At 40.6% G+C, this 18,937-nt stretch overlaps 1 protein-coding gene and 1 pseudogene across 3 annotated transcripts; one reads left to right on the top strand and one right to left on the bottom strand.

The window, feature by feature from the left end:
* Window positions 1-358: 358 nt before the first annotated feature.
* PRSS35 (serine protease 35) lies at window positions 359-13,111 on the bottom strand. 3 transcript variants are annotated; one of them, XM_045391167.1, is made up of 3 exons: window positions 12,954-13,111; window positions 8,233-8,338; window positions 359-2,635 (listed from the first exon to the last, which is right to left on the bottom strand). In XM_045391167.1, the coding sequence occupies exon 3, from the start codon at window positions 2,613-2,615 to the stop codon at window positions 1,377-1,379; it is 1,239 nt and encodes a 412-aa protein (XP_045247102.1). In that variant the 5' UTR covers window positions 2,616-2,635; window positions 8,233-8,338; window positions 12,954-13,111; the 3' UTR covers window positions 359-1,376. The 3 variants fall into 3 exon arrangements, with proteins under 3 accessions (XP_045247102.1, XP_065399842.1, XP_005552518.2); XM_065543770.1 differs by having other exon boundaries at window positions 8,233-8,354; XM_005552461.3 differs by lacking the exon at window positions 8,233-8,338.
* A 4,993-nt stretch (window positions 13,112-18,104) lies between these two features.
* Window positions 18,105-18,682, top strand: LOC102125088 (cytochrome c pseudogene; annotated as a pseudogene).
* The last annotated feature ends 255 nt before the right edge of the window (window positions 18,683-18,937 follow it).

Consider the following 18,937-nt stretch of genomic DNA (forward strand, 5'->3'; position numbering starts at 1 on the left):
AAAAATTATAAGATAAATTTGAACCCTGGCAGAATCAACGACTTGAGTGTGCCATGAGAGAGAGAATGATGTGACCTTAGAAACTACCGGAAAGAACAGACCAGACCAGAAATAAGGCCTACAATTGCTGAATTTTAAGGTGTACTTGATTTATAGATCACTAAAACTCTTTAAACATAATGCCCTGAACTATTCCCTTTTTACAGCCCTTTAGCAAGTATTTATTTATTCAAGAAATACACATTGAGTGCCTACTCTGTGTTTTGCCCCAAGGCAGTCATTGGACTCTGCTTATACTACATGATGGCCAGAATGGGTGTTGCAGCCTTGGTTCCTAAGGAAAATAACCAGACCCTCCTTTTAAAAGTCATATTCATAAATTTTATTCATTTTTAGGAAAGGACATATCTAAAATTACTAATCAGAGAATTCACCCTATGGTCCTCATACAAAAGCTGGATTTTGTCAAGGAGAAAAACACTCTTTCTTGAAAAAGATTACAGAATTCTTTGTCCTAAAAATGTAGCACCTCATACATAGAATGTATAGTATAAAATGATGTGGCTTTCAACACATGATCATTCATAATTTGTGAAGTGTCTTCCCTATGCATACATGAAAAGTCCATATTTTGAGTATTAGTTAAATAAAAACTTGAGATCTTAAAATGTCTCAGCTTCCCTATTTCTAAACTAGATTATTTCATAGAACAAACTATTTCTCCCATTTTTAAATAATACACATTGTAATTGTTATTTCTTAAAGCAGTAAAACAGTTAATAGTTTTGTTTATAATGCTTGCTTTTTCTTCTGATTTGTAATTCTTCAAAAAAACTAAACTAAATGTCTCAGACCCAACAGATAACACAATATAAACACTGAGGGAATGAGCTGAATGGATCCATCTCAGAGTAGTACAAACTATGTTGTAACTTTCTGTCTCTATCCTGATACTAATTGTGTTACCATCGACCTTTATGCAATTTCACATTTAATACACAACCAGCATCCTATTAGATTCTTCTTAGAGTAGGACCCTGAGAATAAGTCCATTAAGAAATCACATGTTATTTATAATACCTGTTGAAGGTTTAAAGTGTGTCTAATTTTTAAGAAGGCAACAAAATTTTCCTACAAATGAAACTCATCACCATGTAAAGAAGAGTATATGCTTGGCATTGAAGTGTCCATCTAGTTTCAATATCTGTACCTATACATTTTTTAAATGGATGAGAATCTCCTGATTTTGAAAAAACGTTGAAATGCTATTAATAGGGTTCAAGTCCAGGCATAACCTATGAAGTGATCTCACTACAATAATCAGAGCTGGTTTTCTCTGTGATTTAGATGATCCACCGCCCTGTTTTAGGTCTCTGTTAGCCATAAGCACAATTGGCATCGTTCCCGTGAATCCAGAGGCAAATCTGGGCGTATTTGAGGGGAGTGATGCGAACAGCAACGTTGTAGTCCTTCTGAACCCCGTGGACATCCACCCACTGGTGGCCTGAGTAGACTGCAATGATTTTGCGCTTCCAATTCTTTTTGTCTGGATCTTTCAGACGCAGATAGACCCCGGAACCGGTGGAGCCCGACTCAGCATCGCAGTATTGGTAAAGGAGATCATTGGATTCGTCGGACACACTGCAAAACCGATAGACTAACTGATCAGCCCTATCGTTATCAAATCCTGAGAAGTGGATCATTCCACCAGGCATTTTCTTGATTGTTGGGCTGATTCCGAGTTCCATGTATTTTTTTTTGTGAGCACGCTTCAGCTCCAGAAGAGCATAGTCATAGTCCAAGGCAGCGTCCCCCATGCCTCCTCGTGCCCAGCCCTTCGGAATGTGGGTATTCTTGACCCGGGTCCACCGGAAGGAAGGCCTCCCTTCGGAAACCCTCTGACCCCCGCCAGATTGTTTTCTTCTTCTCCCAGCCTTGACTCTGTCCTGCAGATGCTCTCTGGTACCCTCTCTTTGGTCACCACCACTAGTTTCTCTCCTGCTCCTCTTAGAACCTCGACGTTTCTTGCCTCCATTTTTATTCCTCATCTTCAACAACCCTACCCTTAGCTTTTTACTCCCTTTGACATAGTCCTTTCCATCATGAACACAGTGGGCAGCAGTTAGAACGTGCTGAGGGGAAATGAGAATGCCACTACAGCCCGTGGAGAGCTTCACAGCTGTGCTGAAAGGGAAATTGGTTAAGAACCTTTTGTCCAAGATGCTGAACCTGCTGTCGGTACCATACACCTGTCTCTTTCTCCTAACAGATGCTCCCTTTGTGGTATTTTGAGTCGGCTCAAAAACCAAATCCTGAACTTTCACCCTGGTTAAGGTTCGGGTGCCATTCTCAAAGACAGTCTCATAGGAAAGATAATCCTCCAATTCAGAAAGGCTGGGAGTTGGGAGTTCTTTCTGGCATTCGATGCCGCACACTGTATTTACCATCATCTTAGCATCTGCCTCAAATGTGGGGCTGGTGAGATGGAAAGTCCTTTCACTGACAATCCGGGGTACCTTTCTCAAGTGCCAGGTAAAATCCCGTTCCATTTCAGATCCATCGATGAGGGTCCACCCGGGTGTGAAAAATATCAACCAAAGTAGCATATTTTCCATTTTGATCTTCTAATTTTTTCCTTAAAAACAGAAAAAGAGAGAGGTTTACAATGTTTTCTTTTTCAATCTTATCCATTTCATTTAGGCCTTGGATCCTAAATGTACCTTCCCCACAAAGAGGTGCCCTTATTTCCACCTTACCTAGCTTTTGAGATTAGATAAACGCTGGTAAGTGGGCTCACATAGACTTCCAAAATCAGTAAGTTGTTTTTCACCCAAACTTCCCTCTGTCAGCCCTAATCGACCTCGCTCCCACCCCAACCTGTCATCCTGTCACCTCCCCCTCCATCTCCCCTAACAGCCCAGTGCCTGAGAGAGTACAATAGGGTAGTAGGTTGGGATCCTCTGTCGGCTAAGCCACACTCTCCTCCTTAGGTATCCTACAACTTTATATCCAGATGATTTAGAAATAAAGACAGCAGCAAATGCGCTGCGGTCTTTTCCAACACTTAGCTACTTAAAAACAGGGATCATTACTTCTTCATCTCTAGACTGTAACTGCCTAGCACAGAGCTAAAAAAAACTGCTCATTGAATACAGTGAATGCCCATGAACCAGGATTGGCAGCCCAAGCTGATGTAAAGGTGCAATGCAAATTACTGGATAATGTTTTAAAGCAGTAAGAGTGTTAGCAATAAATAAATTGCTAATTAATCTTCTATTGATCTGCTTTGATTTTTATAGAACTCCTGGTCATAAAAAGAAAATATACAGCACAGGCCATTTTATGCTAAAGTAAGAAAAATGTACCATGCTTTGTTAAAAAACAAAGTTATGCTTGAAACCACCATCTAAGCAAAGCATCATACAAAATGCTTTATGGTGGGACATTACTGCATATTAAAATTATGTGTAAGAATTTATGAAGTACAGGCTATTGGGAGGACATAATAATGGCTATATATAGTCCCTTTTCACCATAGGTCTCACTATCTAAGACCAGTGTTGTTGTTTTATTTAAATATTGTTAAAGGTGCCAGCACGTAATAAATTATATAATACTTTTCCTACTGTTCAAATCTTCTTGCCCTCTTTTTCTTTTCTTGAGGCTCACTGGCACGTACATGTATCTATTTAGTGGAACTGATGTGTGTCAATCTTTGCTTGGAGGTGGGTATAGTAGGAGCACGCTGGAGCAGCAATTTTGAACCCTGTGTCACTGTTATTTGCGAACTATGCTTCAAGTCATTTTTAACTAATAGTTAAAATATCAAGACTTAAGCAAATGATTTGTACTTTGTATAAAGCAGAGGCAATTCAGCATTCGCTTATCCCTACAATACCTTCATCCTCAATGCTTTCTGATAAGTTTTATTTTATTTATTTGGTTTTTGCATGGAAAAGAAAGCACATTAGCAATGGCCCACAGCCATTGTACCACAGGGTACACCCACAGGATGTGTGCACTGGCACAAAAGGCAAAAATCAACCCTGATGCAGAGTTCAATATCGGTATCCCTTGATACAACAGAATTTATTTTGTCTTATACAAGTACAATAATTTTATTAACAAACTGAAACATTATTTTGATCAAACAAAAATGTATGCTACATTAACCTATTTATTGTTTAAATGTGATATATTAATGAAAACATAATTAATTTGAACTATTATACATTTGGAAATATTAAGCAGGCCGGGTGTGGTAGCTCACACCTGTAATCCCAGCACTTTGGGAAGCTAAGATGGGAGGATCCCTTGAATACAGGAGTTCAAGACCAGACTGAGACCTCAGCTCTACAAAAAAAAACTTTTAAAAAATTAGTCAGGCATGGTGGCAAACGCAAGTAGTCCCTGCTACTTGGCAGGATCGTTTGAACCCAGGAGGTCAAGGCTGCAGCAAACCATGATCATGGCACTGAACTCCAGCCTGGGAAACAAAGTGAGACCCTGTTAAAGAAGAGAGGGGGAGGGAAGGGGAGGAGAGGGGAGGGGAGGGGAGGAGAGGAGGAAATCTGTGTTATGTTACAATATTTTCTAATAGTCACCACTGCAAAGCAGTAATTATATCATCAAGGATTTTGTAGAGTAGAGCCACTTAGTATTTTATTTTGTCTTCTACGAAATTTTTCACAATAGTATTTCATCAAGTTAATTTAATTAGAATGAAAAAGGCTCACAACTCAGTAACTCTACTGAGCGCTTGAAATTATAGTTCCCAGGTTGAAAATTAATGTCCTTGGCTGAAAAAAAAAAGTGAAAATCAAAGAGTTATTTGCTGCTACTTAGCTTATCAACAAATCAAAATACATAAAAATGATATATATCATTTTATATATATATATTTAAATCTACTTGATTCACAGCAAAATTTCAATCAAGGGAGTTGTTTTGGTGTGGGAAACTTTTTTTTAATTGTTTTTTCATTTAGCTCTTTATGACAACAGCTGTCCACTGTGTACTTAATATATGATTACATCAAAGCTTGAAAGTCAGCCAAATATCCACGTCAAGAGACACAAAGTATCTCACTTGGTATATCTTAACACTTGATACTAATGATCTGAGCAGCAATACACATGTGAAAGGCATTCCTGGGCAAAATAAAGGAGGTCTAAATAGTGTTACTGAGATATTTTTTCCCCAGGTAGGTCTGTCCTATGCCATAATTCTGTAGCCAGACTTTTAAGGAAGCCTCATCAGAGTTGAATTGTATTTAAGTATAATTTTATTTCTGGCTACGTAGATAAAGCTATTTTCTAGTCAAAGGCCTTAGCCAATACTTGGGAAATTTCCAATGCCATTAGTTCCTTTGAAACCATGCTTGGTGCAAAGCAATGACTTGATTTACCAAATGATAACACCAATGACATAGGCATGGTTTTCCTGCTCTGTGTTCACGTTCACATTCTCACAGCAGTTATGAATGGTGGTTGAGAACCCAAATCCTGGTTGCTCACCAAAAGGAAACACCAGACCAGGGGTTCTCAAAGGACAGTCCCTACACTAGTAACTTTGGCATTACCTGGGAACTTGTTAAAAATGCTAATTCCCAGGGCCTGCCCAGACCTACTGTTAAAAACTCTCCTGAAAGGGTGGTGGAGAGCGGTTCCCAGGTGGGTTTAACCGGCCCTCCAGATGACTCTGACACTCAATAAAGTTTAAGAACCACTACAGTAGCCAAGGCTCTGGTGTAGCAACATGAGCCGTACCCCAGAAGGTGGTCTTTGCAAGGATGATGGCTTATCTGGATTTTAAATGACATCTGCTTAACTCTGTGTACAAAATTAATTTATTCTGACTTCATTCTTTTACTGTGTTAGCAACTGACAATATCAAATCACTCAGCCAGTTCATAAAGAACAAACATAACTTACTTTTATTTATTTTTATTTTTATTTATTTTTTGAGAGGCAGTCTTGCTCTGTTACCCAAGCTGGAGTGCAGTGGTGTGAACTAGGATCATATGTCTCAAAAAATGAAATTCATAAGGTAATGAATGCCTCCAATATCTCATACTACAGATCATTCAATGGCATTGGTTCACCAGCCCTGCCTGGTGCCCTTCGAGGGAGCTCTATGCAGTGCACCACAGGAATAAAAACCATGCCCACGTCTACCCTTGGGCATGGGAAGGGCAGAGCTTTGTAATATGACCTCAGAATCACAGTAATAAGAGGACACGGATTTAGCCTAATTTGGCCTGTAATTTAAAATTGGGCAAATGTTTAAGGACACTTTCTTTTGGAAAATCTAAGTTTGTCTTGTGGTAAAAATGTCAATGTGGCATAAATGATAGCTCTTACTGATAGAGCAATCCACAGTTTGTTCAGTGGATATCTACATATGTCCATTGTCCAAAAAGGACTAACTCGTTGATCTAAAAAGACACAGTCCCGATTGAAGGGGCAGCTATAAAATGTTGAAAGTCTAACGTCCCTTGTCTTCCCCATCCCCCTCATTTTTCCTGTCTTGCAATATAATTGTGACCTTCACTGTCCATTTCCAGATGGCTTGGATTTGGGGCTTCAAATTCCAATTTTGGTGAATGAAAGCGAAGTTGCAGTGATTGCTGTCCACCACTGTGAGTCAGCACACACACAGCTGATTATAGGTTAGATCCTGAAGACAGATTGAGTAGAAGGGAATTAAGGAGGAAGTAAGAATGTCTGTGTACGTAGACGAACTCTTACTGATGGAAGAGATGTAATTACACATTTGTACCCAATCTATTAACAGACGTGACCACACTTAACTACGAGATCACTTACTATTACCCTTTTGTTATTTGTTTATAGTTTCTTAGAAATGTGACTGCTCTCAGCGTTGAGAATATTTCTGTATCTGTTCCAGCATAGTGGTTATGAGTGCAGACCAAGGAGTGGGAAGGCTTGGGTTCAATTCCCTCTTCACCACTTATGAGGCATGTACATGTGGACATTTCATTAACTCTCAAAGTTTCACTTTCCTCATCTGCAAAGTGGGGATAATATTACAGTAATTTCAACTTCATAACATTGTTATAGAGATTAAATGAGATGATACATGCAAAGAATTACTATTGAGCCCAGAGGATAGTAAGCAGTTAACACATGTTATTTTATAATTATTATCCTACCTTAATTGGTGAATTTGTATCACTTCAGAACAGGTTGTTATATAAGCCAAAATTAGAGACCTTGTAGTGTTCTAAAAAGTCAGTTTCACAGTCAAATATTTTTATTTCAAGATAGATAGTTTCCAACTCACTCTAAAATTCCCTTTTTCTTTGTTTTGTTTTGTTTTTTGTTCAAGGACAGCTTCACTTTAGAGACTTCCCAAATGAATGCTTTCCTAATTACTCATTTCTATGAATATCCATGCCTCTGTAATATATTTTTTTCATTGCTATTAAACTTAAGTGTGATTAAACACTCTGCAGCCACAAAACACTTAAATTGCATTTTCTGTGTCTTATTTATAGCGTGGATCTTCACTGGGAATTTTGGAACTGCATCAGACCCTCAGTCTAAAAAGAAACAGAGTCTATGTCAACATAATTACTCTAAGGGAGTGATCTACAATGAAAGAAAAACTCAACTTTTTGAGTGAGTCTATCTAGAGTATATAGAATCCTATGATGAAATGACATTATACCTTAAGGCTCAGTTTCTCTTTTGTGTTTTGTTTTTTACCCTAGAAGTTTATATTCTAGCTTAGATAGAGCAGGCAAACTAATGAAAGATTAGAAGGCTGCCCACTGTATTAATATTTCAAATCAATTATTTTTCCTGTCTATGAGAAAGCAAAGATGCTGACTTAACACTGAAGGACCTGCACTGAATTGCTTTCCCTTTCCAGGTGACAGATTCGCAATTACTCATGCCTTTCTTTTCACCTGGTTCCTTGTAATGTCTAGTGAGGAACTTGTCCATATTTATGTATATAGTATGTTGCCATGCGACACGACTTTGCATTGATCTGTCAAACAGTTCCTGGGAGGCTGCTGTGGGTCAGGAACTACTCAGCCATATCAATGACCCTGTAGGGCCAACACCACCCTCTACCTTAGTGTGTATGTTAGGACACACCAATGATTGCATGACCACCTTTTAAAACTTGGCTGTCCTCTATTTAGCCATCTGCAATCCCAACACCTGTCCTTCCCAGCACCACTGGCTGTGTTTACACGCATACCTAAATTCGAGGACATGCTCTCATCTTCTCTACTTTCATCCTCCACCTACTCAGGATTGACACACAACAGGGAGACACTGGGGCCTGGCCAGATGATTCCGAATAACTGCAGAGAGAAATGGCTTAGGCAAAAGGCCACAGCAGGAGAGGGGGAGAGTTACAAATGACATAAACAGGAATAAAGCAATCACTAAAGAAATCAGTGATGTTTTGGATGACAATTGTAAAAACTTTCATAGTCAATTTTATTTTGGGGGAACAGATGCTGAGGAGAACAGATGCTGAAATCTAATTCCTGACCCACTGAGGCGCTCCCTGACAGCAGCACTGCATGGAGGTAACATTTAAGTTAGAAAGATAAGTTAGAAACATTTAAGTTAGAAAGTGTATGAGAAAATAATCGTGTCTGTAACGTAATAAAAGAGGGGAGTAAGAACTACAGTGTTTCAATGATTATGGGGGCAGTAGGCTTTGAAGCCAAATCAACTTAAGTACACTTGCCACTTGTTACACTGTGATCTTGTGAAGGTTACCTAATCTCTCTAGACATTATTTCCCACATTTATTAGATAGAGATAATATTTTAGAACATTTTTGTGAGAAACTAATATGATAGGCACAATGCCCAGAGCACAGTAAGCTCTCCACAAAGATTAAAACAAATGTTATTTATATCAAACAGGGGGAGCCAAAACTCAGGTAGATATTTATAAGGTATTTTATACATCTCTAACTGCCTCATCATGGTATGCCAAATATCCTCATCCCCAAGACCTGTGAATACTTCCCACACACGAGAAAAGAGACTTTACAAATACGATTACATTAAGGATTTTAAGGTGAAGTGGTTATTCTGGATTATCCAGGTGGGTCCAATGCAATCACAGGGGCTCATATAAGAAGGAGGAAAACGGGTTAAGAGTGGGAAGAGCTGCTAGATGGAAGCGGAGGCCAGAGTAACGCAGGACCATGAGCTGAGGAATATGAGTGCCCTCTAGATGCTGCAAAAGGTGAGGAAAAAAGTATTTCCTAGAACTTCCAGAAGGAGGAACATAAATGAAAATGTGTTATTTTAAGAAAAACATGCATAAATGCAATTTAAAAACTAAAAATAGATCACAATAAAGCTTTAGATTTCTGATCTGCAGATGCATAAGGTAATAAATTTGTGTTGTTTTAAGCCACTAAGTTTTCGGTAATTTGTTACAGCAGCAGTAGGAAACTACTACACGTAAAAACAACAGTCTGCCTGACTGTTTAGAAAGAAAGAAGTAGTAGGGAGTGGCGGATGCTGTGGCTCACACCTGTAATCCCAGCAGTGTGGGAGGCCGAGGTGGGTTGATCACTTGAGGTGAGGAGTTCCAGACCAGCCTGGCCAACGTGGTAAAACCCCGTCACTACTAAAAATACAAAAATTAGCTGGGTGTGGTGTTGTGCACCTGTAATCCCAGCTACTGGGGAGGCTGAGGCAGGAGAATCCCTTGAACTGGGAGACAGAGGTTGCAGTGAGCTGAGATCATGCCATTGCACTCCAGCCTGGGCAACAAGCGAGACTGCGTCAAAAAAAGAAAAAACAAGTAGTAGTAGTAGGGAGTGATTAAAAAGTAGAAAAGGGCCAGGCGCGGTGGCTCACACCTGTAATCCTAGCACTTTGGGAGGCTGAGATGGGAGGATCACTTGAGTCCAGGAGTTTGAGAGTAGTCTGGGCAACATAGGGGGACCCTGTCTCTACAAGTGTGGTGGCGCATGCCTGTGGTCCCAGCTACTCTGGGCTGAGTTGGGAGGATCACCTAAGCTGGGAGGTCGAGGCTGCAGTGAGCTGTGATTGTGTCACTGCACTCCAGCCTGGGCAACTAGAATGAGACAGGGAAACCCTGTCTCCAAAAAAAAAAAAAAAAAAAAAAAAAAAAAAAAAAAAATCCAGCGGAAAAGAATGTTTCCTTCTGGGACTTAAAACATAAATGAAAACGTGTTATTTTAAGAAATAATATACAGAAATGCAATTTTAAATCTAAAAACATTAAAAACAGAAGATCACGATAAAACTTCATGGCGGTAGGACATGCAATATTGCTAGAGGAGAAAAAAGAATTAGAACGGTAAATGTGTCTATTCAACAAATGCATACCAAGTGCTAACTCTGTCATGCATCATTTCGAAGCCTTTTTTAAAGAATCTATCTGATAGTCCTTAACTGTTGAGTTGGACTAGAACATTTCTAAGAGTTCTTCCAGCTTTAAAGTTCTAGAGTAAACCGCAAATGAGAAAACACAAGTAACTTACTCATCAATGCTTCTCAGGAAGGTTCAATTCCTAGTCATCCAGGGAAGAACTTGCCTGTTATCCACGTTGCTACCACTAGATGGCAAAGTTAGCCTGCTGATGGCAAATCTAAGGCCGGTATTTAAAATATTTACACTTACTCAGCTGTGAAATAGATTTTATTTTAAAAGCATGTAAGATTCAGCAGGGGCAAAACTTCTAACTGGCTAATAATATACTAAATGGCTGTGACATATGGAATTTATTACATTTAGAAAACCCACCTACAGGCCACGGAGCCCATCCTGATGAACTGAGGGCTGATAATGCTGTCTACAGCCAGACAATTTTCTGGCAGAGTTTTTCAAAAACAGTTGTAGTGCCAGCACACTTCCAGCATGACCTACAGCACTGTGAACTAGTCCCCCAAACGTGCCACAATTTATTTCAATGCTAAGGAAAATCTTGAACCTGCCAGATATTTCACATATGTTTATCAAATACTTTATAATCCATTACTAAAGGATAAGCTCTCCACTGATTCTAGGCTGAGAATAAACGGCAAGAAAGTTCATTGACAGCGGGCCAATTTCTATTCAAAATAGCATACCATAGCACTATTTTCAAGTTCAGTTTCATAAATGGAGACCAAAAAAAAAGTCTGTTTAAAAAGTTTGGCAGTACTTGAGGGAAAGGAAGATGGTAAAGTTACACAGTTGATTATTTTACAGTAACCCACAACTTCTGTTTCTCATCACAATAAAAAACAAAACCTCCCTTTGTTTTGGGGCTATTTTTCCATGACCTGTACATGTAAATTTCTGCAATTTCTGCAATGCTACGGGTCAATCAAATTTGGGGTGAATGACATTAAAGGAACCCTAAGAGGATTCTTTCATATGCTGCCTTATGAAGTGCACAGCATATAGCGCTAAACTTATCTGTATTTTTCAAGTTGGCCTTTGAGAGCAAAGAATATCTATAAATAGGTATGCTACTTTTCAGGTTTTAAAGTATCTATGGTCACAATGTTTTTAGCTAACTCACATCAGTTTTACCTATATGAAGCTTAAAGTTTTTAATTATAAAATAACAGCTTGCATACTACTAACTTGACTTTACTGTTTCCTAAGCTCTCCATCTCAGATTTCTCATCTGCAAAGTTAACTCAGTGCTGAGGCAAAGTGGCTTCATCCTCCCAAATTCTGAGTCTGATCCTACTGTTAAAATGCAATATGCTTGTTGGATATTTGAGCATTGGGCAGAGGAAAACAATTTACCCAATGGAGAAAATTAACTCACACTAGCAATTGTTTATTTTAACATCTAATAAGCATATACTATATGCCAAGTATATGCTAAACAATCTCACATTTTAAAACATGAAAAAGCTTCTTAAAAGCATATAGTTTTTCCAGCTATCTGGAAGAAAAATGGGAGACAGTATCCACGTCCACCACTTCCCTCACTAAAGGAACTCTTCTAATATTTCCTAATAAAAATAAAATTCCATATGATACTTGGCCACTACTTTCAAGCCTACATGTCTTATTTGGCAGGGATTTTAACATTCTGTCTTCTAAATTATAAACCAGATTCTAAGTATAATTCTCCAGCCAGCAAAATATGACTTTTTTAATCCTCTGGGGAGACAAATGTACTTCGGATAAAATAAGAATGAATTTCAGAAGTCAGAAGGGTTAATAAGGGGTGAAAGCCCCCTAGACACAGCATGCAGCTTCTTTTCAAATCAAGGACAGTGTAAAAACGTCTGAGCAATCAAGCGGGAGTATTTCTACAACTTTTTAAAGAACCTTTTATTATAGAAAATTTCACGACTACACAAAAGCACAGAGAAAACTATTAAAAGTCGAGAGAAAAGTGTAACCCCCATGTGCACATCACCAGCTTCAACTATTGTCAATATTTTGCCAATGTTTCATCCACCACCACCCCACACACTTTTTTTCCTCAGCTAGAGTATTTCAAAGCAAGTCAAAAGCTTTTCTACTTCGTTTCGCCTCCTTATTTTCTAAACGTTTTCCTATGCTCCTTTTGCTGACCCCTGCAGCCAAGTTGATAAAAGGGTAGAGGGAGAGGCTAGCTTTCATAGTAACCCCGCCAAAGAGACTTTCCAGGAATGCGTGTTATACCTTTCTCAATGGCATCTGTTAACAATCATAAAAATAAAGAGGGTCCCCTCTGGTACTGCTTAAGCAGAAAGAATTCCGTTTATATTCCAATGCAAACATTGTTGCTGTTAATATTAAACTGCAGAGGCCGGCACACAGAATTGCCTATGGGAAGGGTGGTTAGTTTCTTTGAGGACTGAAAGAAAGTGCCAAGTTTGACCCCTTTCTTCAAAGTCCTTCAAAGAAGCGCTCCTCGGGTAGGTCCTGCCTTTCTCAGGGAAATTTCTAAGTTCTAAGGTTGTTGGGTTTGGGGAGCTTCATCTTTACCTGCGAGGCTTGTTTGGTCCCCGAGGGCACTGTCAGCTGAGATCAGAGCTCCCGAGGAGGCGGGCGGGGACGCTGCAGCTGGGAGCCTCTCAGCCAGCCTGAGCCGAAGGCCGCCCAGCCAAGGCCGGGCCACAGCACCCGGAGCTCCCGCCGAGACTGCGGAGGAGGAGAGAGCAGAGCCGCACCACGGCCGGGAGGTGGGAGGGGAAAGGGGGCGATGACGCGGGGTGGGCGCGGTGGGATGGGGGAGAAGGGGAGGAGGAGGAGGTGGGCAAGAGGAGATGGAGATGGAGAGGGAGGGCGGAGAGGGGATTTCCCTGGAGGAACAGGACGGACTTGGCCGTGTCTCGCCCCAGCATTTCTGTCCACAAGCTAAATTAAGCATTAGGAAAAATTCATCAGTAGGTTCACAGGGGATGCCTGTCCCTTTGATAGTATGCACTCCTTTAACAGTCTCAGGGTTTGTTCAGTAAGTCTTATTCCCCACTGCTTGCTGTTGAGACCCCAGCCATCTAGAAGAACGGAGGGCGTCTCCCCAACCTATCCCAAGCTAGTCTCCACCAGGGACCTCGCTTCTCTGGATGCACAAGCCGTAAGGTTACCCCGACTTGTACCAGCGCCAAGCGCGAGGGCCGCCTGGAGCCCAGGGTTCCCACCAGTGCCCTGACTGCACACGAGGATGGGGACCCCAAGCTGGGACGCCTGGACTCCCGGGAGCATCCTGCGCTGCCTCCAGGGGGAGCGCGTCAGTTTCCGTCTGCCGGGAAAAGGCTGGTTTTCTTCTTTGGACGAATAACCTTTAAGGTCCTTTCCCATCTCAGTCCCACCAGCGTTCTAATCTCATCCGTTCTCTCGTACTTTAATTGTCCTCTTTAGAAGAGGGGTGGGGGGCCACATAAGGAAGGAAGCCTCATTTGTTTAACAACAAATTCTAGTGGGTGACAGGTCTGGGGCAAGATGCCCTGATACAACGAGTACAAAACTCAGTCCTGGCCCTAAAGCGGGGAGATCAAGTAAATGCACAAGTATTTATGACACAAGGTCTTAGCATGTCTTGTAACACTCGGTTTGTTAGTGAATTACTGCATATCTCAAGTTTCTATGTACTTTTAATGAGATCATAACACACTTAGCATTGTCCCTCGTTACACTCAACAGACTGGTTCCAGGCCCTCTTCTCTCAGCCCCCCATACTAAAATCATCTCATATTCAAGTCCAAGTCCAGTTGTGGGCCCTGGGGAACACGCATATAGGAAAAGTCTGCCCTCTGTTTAAGCAGTTCTGCCTGAAAATGCTGTTTTCTAACCTCTTTTGGGTGAAAAATAAAATGTGTGTAAGTGGACCTGTGCAGTTCAAATATGTGTCCAAGGGTCAACTATATATACAATTTCATTGCTATTTTCTCATTTAGCATTGTTAACATATGCATTTACCCATATATTAAAGTCCATTGGTAATTTTTACCAGTTAGAATTAGTTTTGAAGCTCTCTGCCTCACCAATTAGATCATAATAGCCACATGCATCTTTGAATCACCACCATCTACCATAGGGCCTGGCATATAGTAGCTGCTGGATTATACGTGGAACTAAAAAGTTTGCTAGTCAGCTGGAGTGTGAAGTCACAGAGAAAGCCCAGAATGCAGAATGGGAATCCTGCCTGACACTAAATAGCTGTGTGCCCTGGGCCTCTGCTTTTTCATCTGTAAATTGAGATGGTTGAGCTGGAGGAGTTCCAAGGCCTGCAGCTCTCAAACATTTTTGGGATTCTAACACTGTATAAATCCAGAAGGATTCACTGTGGACCCAGGTCTGCTTCCTTCACTTTATTCAACATTCCCCATTGGCATCACAGAAAGCAGACTTCCAGGGCTCTCTCATTTTCATGCCCCCCTTCCTGAACTTCTGACCCCAAGCCCTTTTGAACCCTATTTCTGGATCTATTCCAGGTTGTCTTATTGGTTTGACTGTTTTCAAAATGTATCGCTTTACTTCATCTGGTCCTGATGCTTCATATTTACTCTTTTTCTAGTTCTAGGCTTCTGGCTTCCTCCTTATTTTTAAAAAATGTTAATTCATTAAATTTTTAGAGACAGGGTTTTTTAATTCTTACTCTGTCACCCAGGCTGGAGTGCAGTGGCAGGATCATAGCTGACTGCAACCTCAAATTCTGGGCTCAAGCAATTCTCCCACCTCCACCTCCCAGGTACACAGGCACATGCCATCTCACCCAGCTTTTTAAATTATTTCTTTTGTAGAGGCAGGATCTTGCTATGTTGCCCCGGCTGGTCTTGATGTCCTGGCCTCAAGCGATCCTCCTGCCTTAGCCTCTCAAAGTGCTGTGATTACAGAAGTGAGCCACCATGCCTGGCCAGAATTCTGGCTTCTCCTAATCAAGATTTCTTCTCCTGGCCTAGTCCGGCCCCTCAGGTTTTCTATAGCAAAGTATGAGCAATTCTGACACCCATACCAAACTAGATTCTCAACCTATCAAATTCCTCGTTCTGGTCTTGTAGTGATGGTCCTATAATTTTCCAGTGTTTCTCAACCAGCTTTCCACATGGGAATGAAAACTTTGTATAATATAACTCTTACCATTTTAGGAAATAATGCATTGTAGGAAATGTTATCAGTTAAAAAAAATTAAACTCATAACAAAGTTTCTAGCCGTGTCTCCCCAAGCTCTTAGACTTTATCTTCAATTATTGTGATTATTGTGACCAAAGACTTTATCAAATTACTTTTAATACAACCCAAATTCTTGATTAATGCACCAACAAAATTGATAACGGTTTGTCCTTTGCGAGGTCCCCAGCTTAATGGAGGCATTTGTATGCTTCTCCAGAAATGGAACCAAGAGGCCCAGAACACATCTTCTGTCACATTTCAGGTCATGAGAGGGGTACAGTGGCCTCTATAGAAGAGAAGCGGTGACCACTGTCAGGCCTGGCTATGATTAAGGCTGCACTACTTAGCCTTTTCTTCTACACTTGATTTCCCAAGAGGCTGAGACCAAAATAGAATAAATCTCTATCCAAGACTAAATCTTATTTATCATGGAAATGTACTTGGAAAGTTTTAGCTGTGGAAAGACAGGAAGAGGAGATGTTTCATGGTCCATGGTGAAGGTCTAAGTGATGACTCAACCTTGTAGAGGGACCTGAATTGCTGTGGCTCTAATCTTCCTGTTAACTTTTAATCCCAAGGTTTTATCAAAACCCTCTTTATTATTTATTAGGTTGTATGGTTCTGCCTGTTTAAAAACCTAGGGGTCCCTTGGTTAAGGCAGACTAAGAAAATTAAGCAGATGTAATAAGAAAAAAAAAGATAAGGTAGCATTTGTCCTCAAATTAGATATATTCTGATAGAAGCCACCTATGATCTGCTCATTTGAGGAACAGTTGCTGGCGCTCCACAAATCTGCAAAACCATTGGCTTTCTCTGTCTTTTTGGGTGGCCCAAGGAAATGCAATGATGTGTTCCCCCAAAAATCTGACAGTTGGGTCCATCAGTGCAGCCCCTCCTCCATTTGGTCCTGTTCTTTCTGATAGGCAGTGTTGATCTCTCTGCTGCCTTTGTGCCAGCACTGGTCCTGGGTACTTGCCACACTGTTCGGGAATTATTTTTTTCCATGTCTGCCTCTCAGATAGGACAGCTTCAAGGGCAGCAAAACTTTTATGTATGCAGCACTAAGTACAGTACCTGCAACGTAGATATTTAACAAATGTTAACTGAGAAAATCAAATGAACCAGAATCAAGACATTCTACCACTCTCATCTGTAGTTTAGACACAATAGAGAGAATTATCAGAGGAAACTGGATTTCTTACAGAAACCAGAGACTTAACCTAGAAGCATCATAAATAAATATAAATTAAAAATCTGAAGAGGACATGAACTCCAGGAAATGCAGCCAGGACTAAAGCACTGGGCCCCAACCAGAAAGTCTCCCAGAGACAGGATTTCACAGGACATTGCCAGAGGAGAGAGACTCTTGTAAAGTTTAATTCATAGGCATGTAAATTAAGGGTAATGGATCAGTCATTTATATTCCAAGTTTGGAAATTTATGATAGCTTTTTGTTTTATTTTTTATTATGACATGTTTTCTTGGTTCTGGAAATGATGATTAAATAACTAGAGGACATGAATAAGCCTTCAATAAAGAGATTTATCAGAGTCAAATATCCTGGGCAAACCACCTAGTTAATCACATACCCAGTCAAGAAGAATGAAGGCTATTCCTCCTCCTTCTGCATGGCCTCTGAATATGGAACTGAACCCACTATGGATAAGAACAGTGTACTCAATGGAAATATGTCTGGGATTAGGAAACTAAGGTTTGAACCTGAACACTACCACTTACCTGTCATGTGATTTGGGCCAAGCCACTTAACCTCTGGGAGTCCCTCTTCCCTCATTTGAAAGTTAGCATGATAAATGTTGTCTGGAAGAGTGGTTATGAGGAGCAAATGAAGAATGTATGTGGACACCCTTAGCTGTGGCCTGGCACATAAGTGCTTAATAAGGAGAGCCAGGAATTGGCCCCAGGAGCAGTCTAGTGAGTGACATATGACTGGTTTTTGTGCTTCCACTTCACTCCCAGGAAAGGCAAGAGACCACTGTACCTCTAATGTCAGCTTCTCTCTGTTATACTTTCCCTTCCCTTTCTTTCTTTTTCTTTTTCTTTTTTTTCTTTTTTGACATGGAATCTTGCTCTATCGCCCAGGCTGGAGTGCAGTGGCACAATCTTGGCTCATTGCCACCTGTGCCTCCCAGGCTCAAGCGATTCTCCTGCCCTGCCTCAGCCTCCCGAGTAGCTGGGACTACAGGCACGTGCCACCACACCCAGCTTATTTTTGTATTTTTAGTAGAGGTGGAGTTTCGCCATATTGGTCAGGCTGGTCTCGAACTCCTGACCTCAAGTGATCTGCCTGCCTCGGCCTCCCAAAGTGCTAGGATTACAGGAGTGAGCCACTGTAACCAGTTCCTTCTCTTTCTTATAATGCCCCAAGATTCTCACTAGATCCAGAGATGAAGCATCCATTAAATCAAATAACCTTCATCACATTTAGGTAACCTCCTAGAGGATGAATAAAAAATCATCAATGAAGTTAGACGTCCTGCTTCGGAGCGGGATCTTCATTGTGCCAGCGACTAAAAAGAGAATTAAATATGGGTGATGTTGAGAAAGGCAAGAAGATTTTTGTTATGAAGTGTTCCCAGTGCCACACCGTTGAAAAGGGAGGCAAGCACAAGACTGGGCCAAATCTCCATGGTCTCTTTGGGCGGAAGACAGGTCAGGCCCCTGGATACTCTAACACAGCCGCCAATAAGAACAAAGGCATCACCTGGGGAGAGGATACACTGATGGAGAATTTGGAGAATCCCAAGAAGTACATCCCTGGAACAAAAATGATCTTTGTTGGCATTAAGAAGAAGGAAGAAAGGGCAGACTTGATAGCTTATCTCAAAAAAGCTACTAATGAGTAATAATTGGCCACTGCCTTATTTATTACAAAACAAATGTCTCATGACTTTTTTATGTGTACCATACTTTAATAGATCTCATACACCAGAATTCAGATCATGAATGACTGACAGAATATTTTGTTGAGCAGTCCTGATTTAAAACTAAGACTGGCTTGTGGTTAAATGAGTATGTTCAGTTTTTGAATTTTAATAGTAATTCCAATTCAGTAAATGCTATCACTGTTTACCCCTTCTAAAGATATGATTAGACTTTGTTAGTAATGTTCAACTTTTCGCAAAGATGGTGAGTGCCATCTTAAAACTTGCTGGAGATTGGTTTTATATTTAGATTTCTATAGCTGGTTTGTGAATATATTTAAATACTGAGGAAATTCCTTCACTGTCTCAGAACCAAGCAAGATTCACCTGTGTTTTGTGTTCATTTGCCTCTTAAAGGCAAGGGTTGAAAGTAAATAAGGTAGCAATGTCTAGAGTTTTGGCCTTAACGATGCC

The sequence above is a fragment of the Macaca fascicularis genome, chromosome 4 (genome assembly GCF_037993035.2).
Source record: "Macaca fascicularis isolate 582-1 chromosome 4, T2T-MFA8v1.1".
Lineage (NCBI taxonomy): Eukaryota > Metazoa > Chordata > Mammalia > Primates > Cercopithecidae > Macaca > Macaca fascicularis.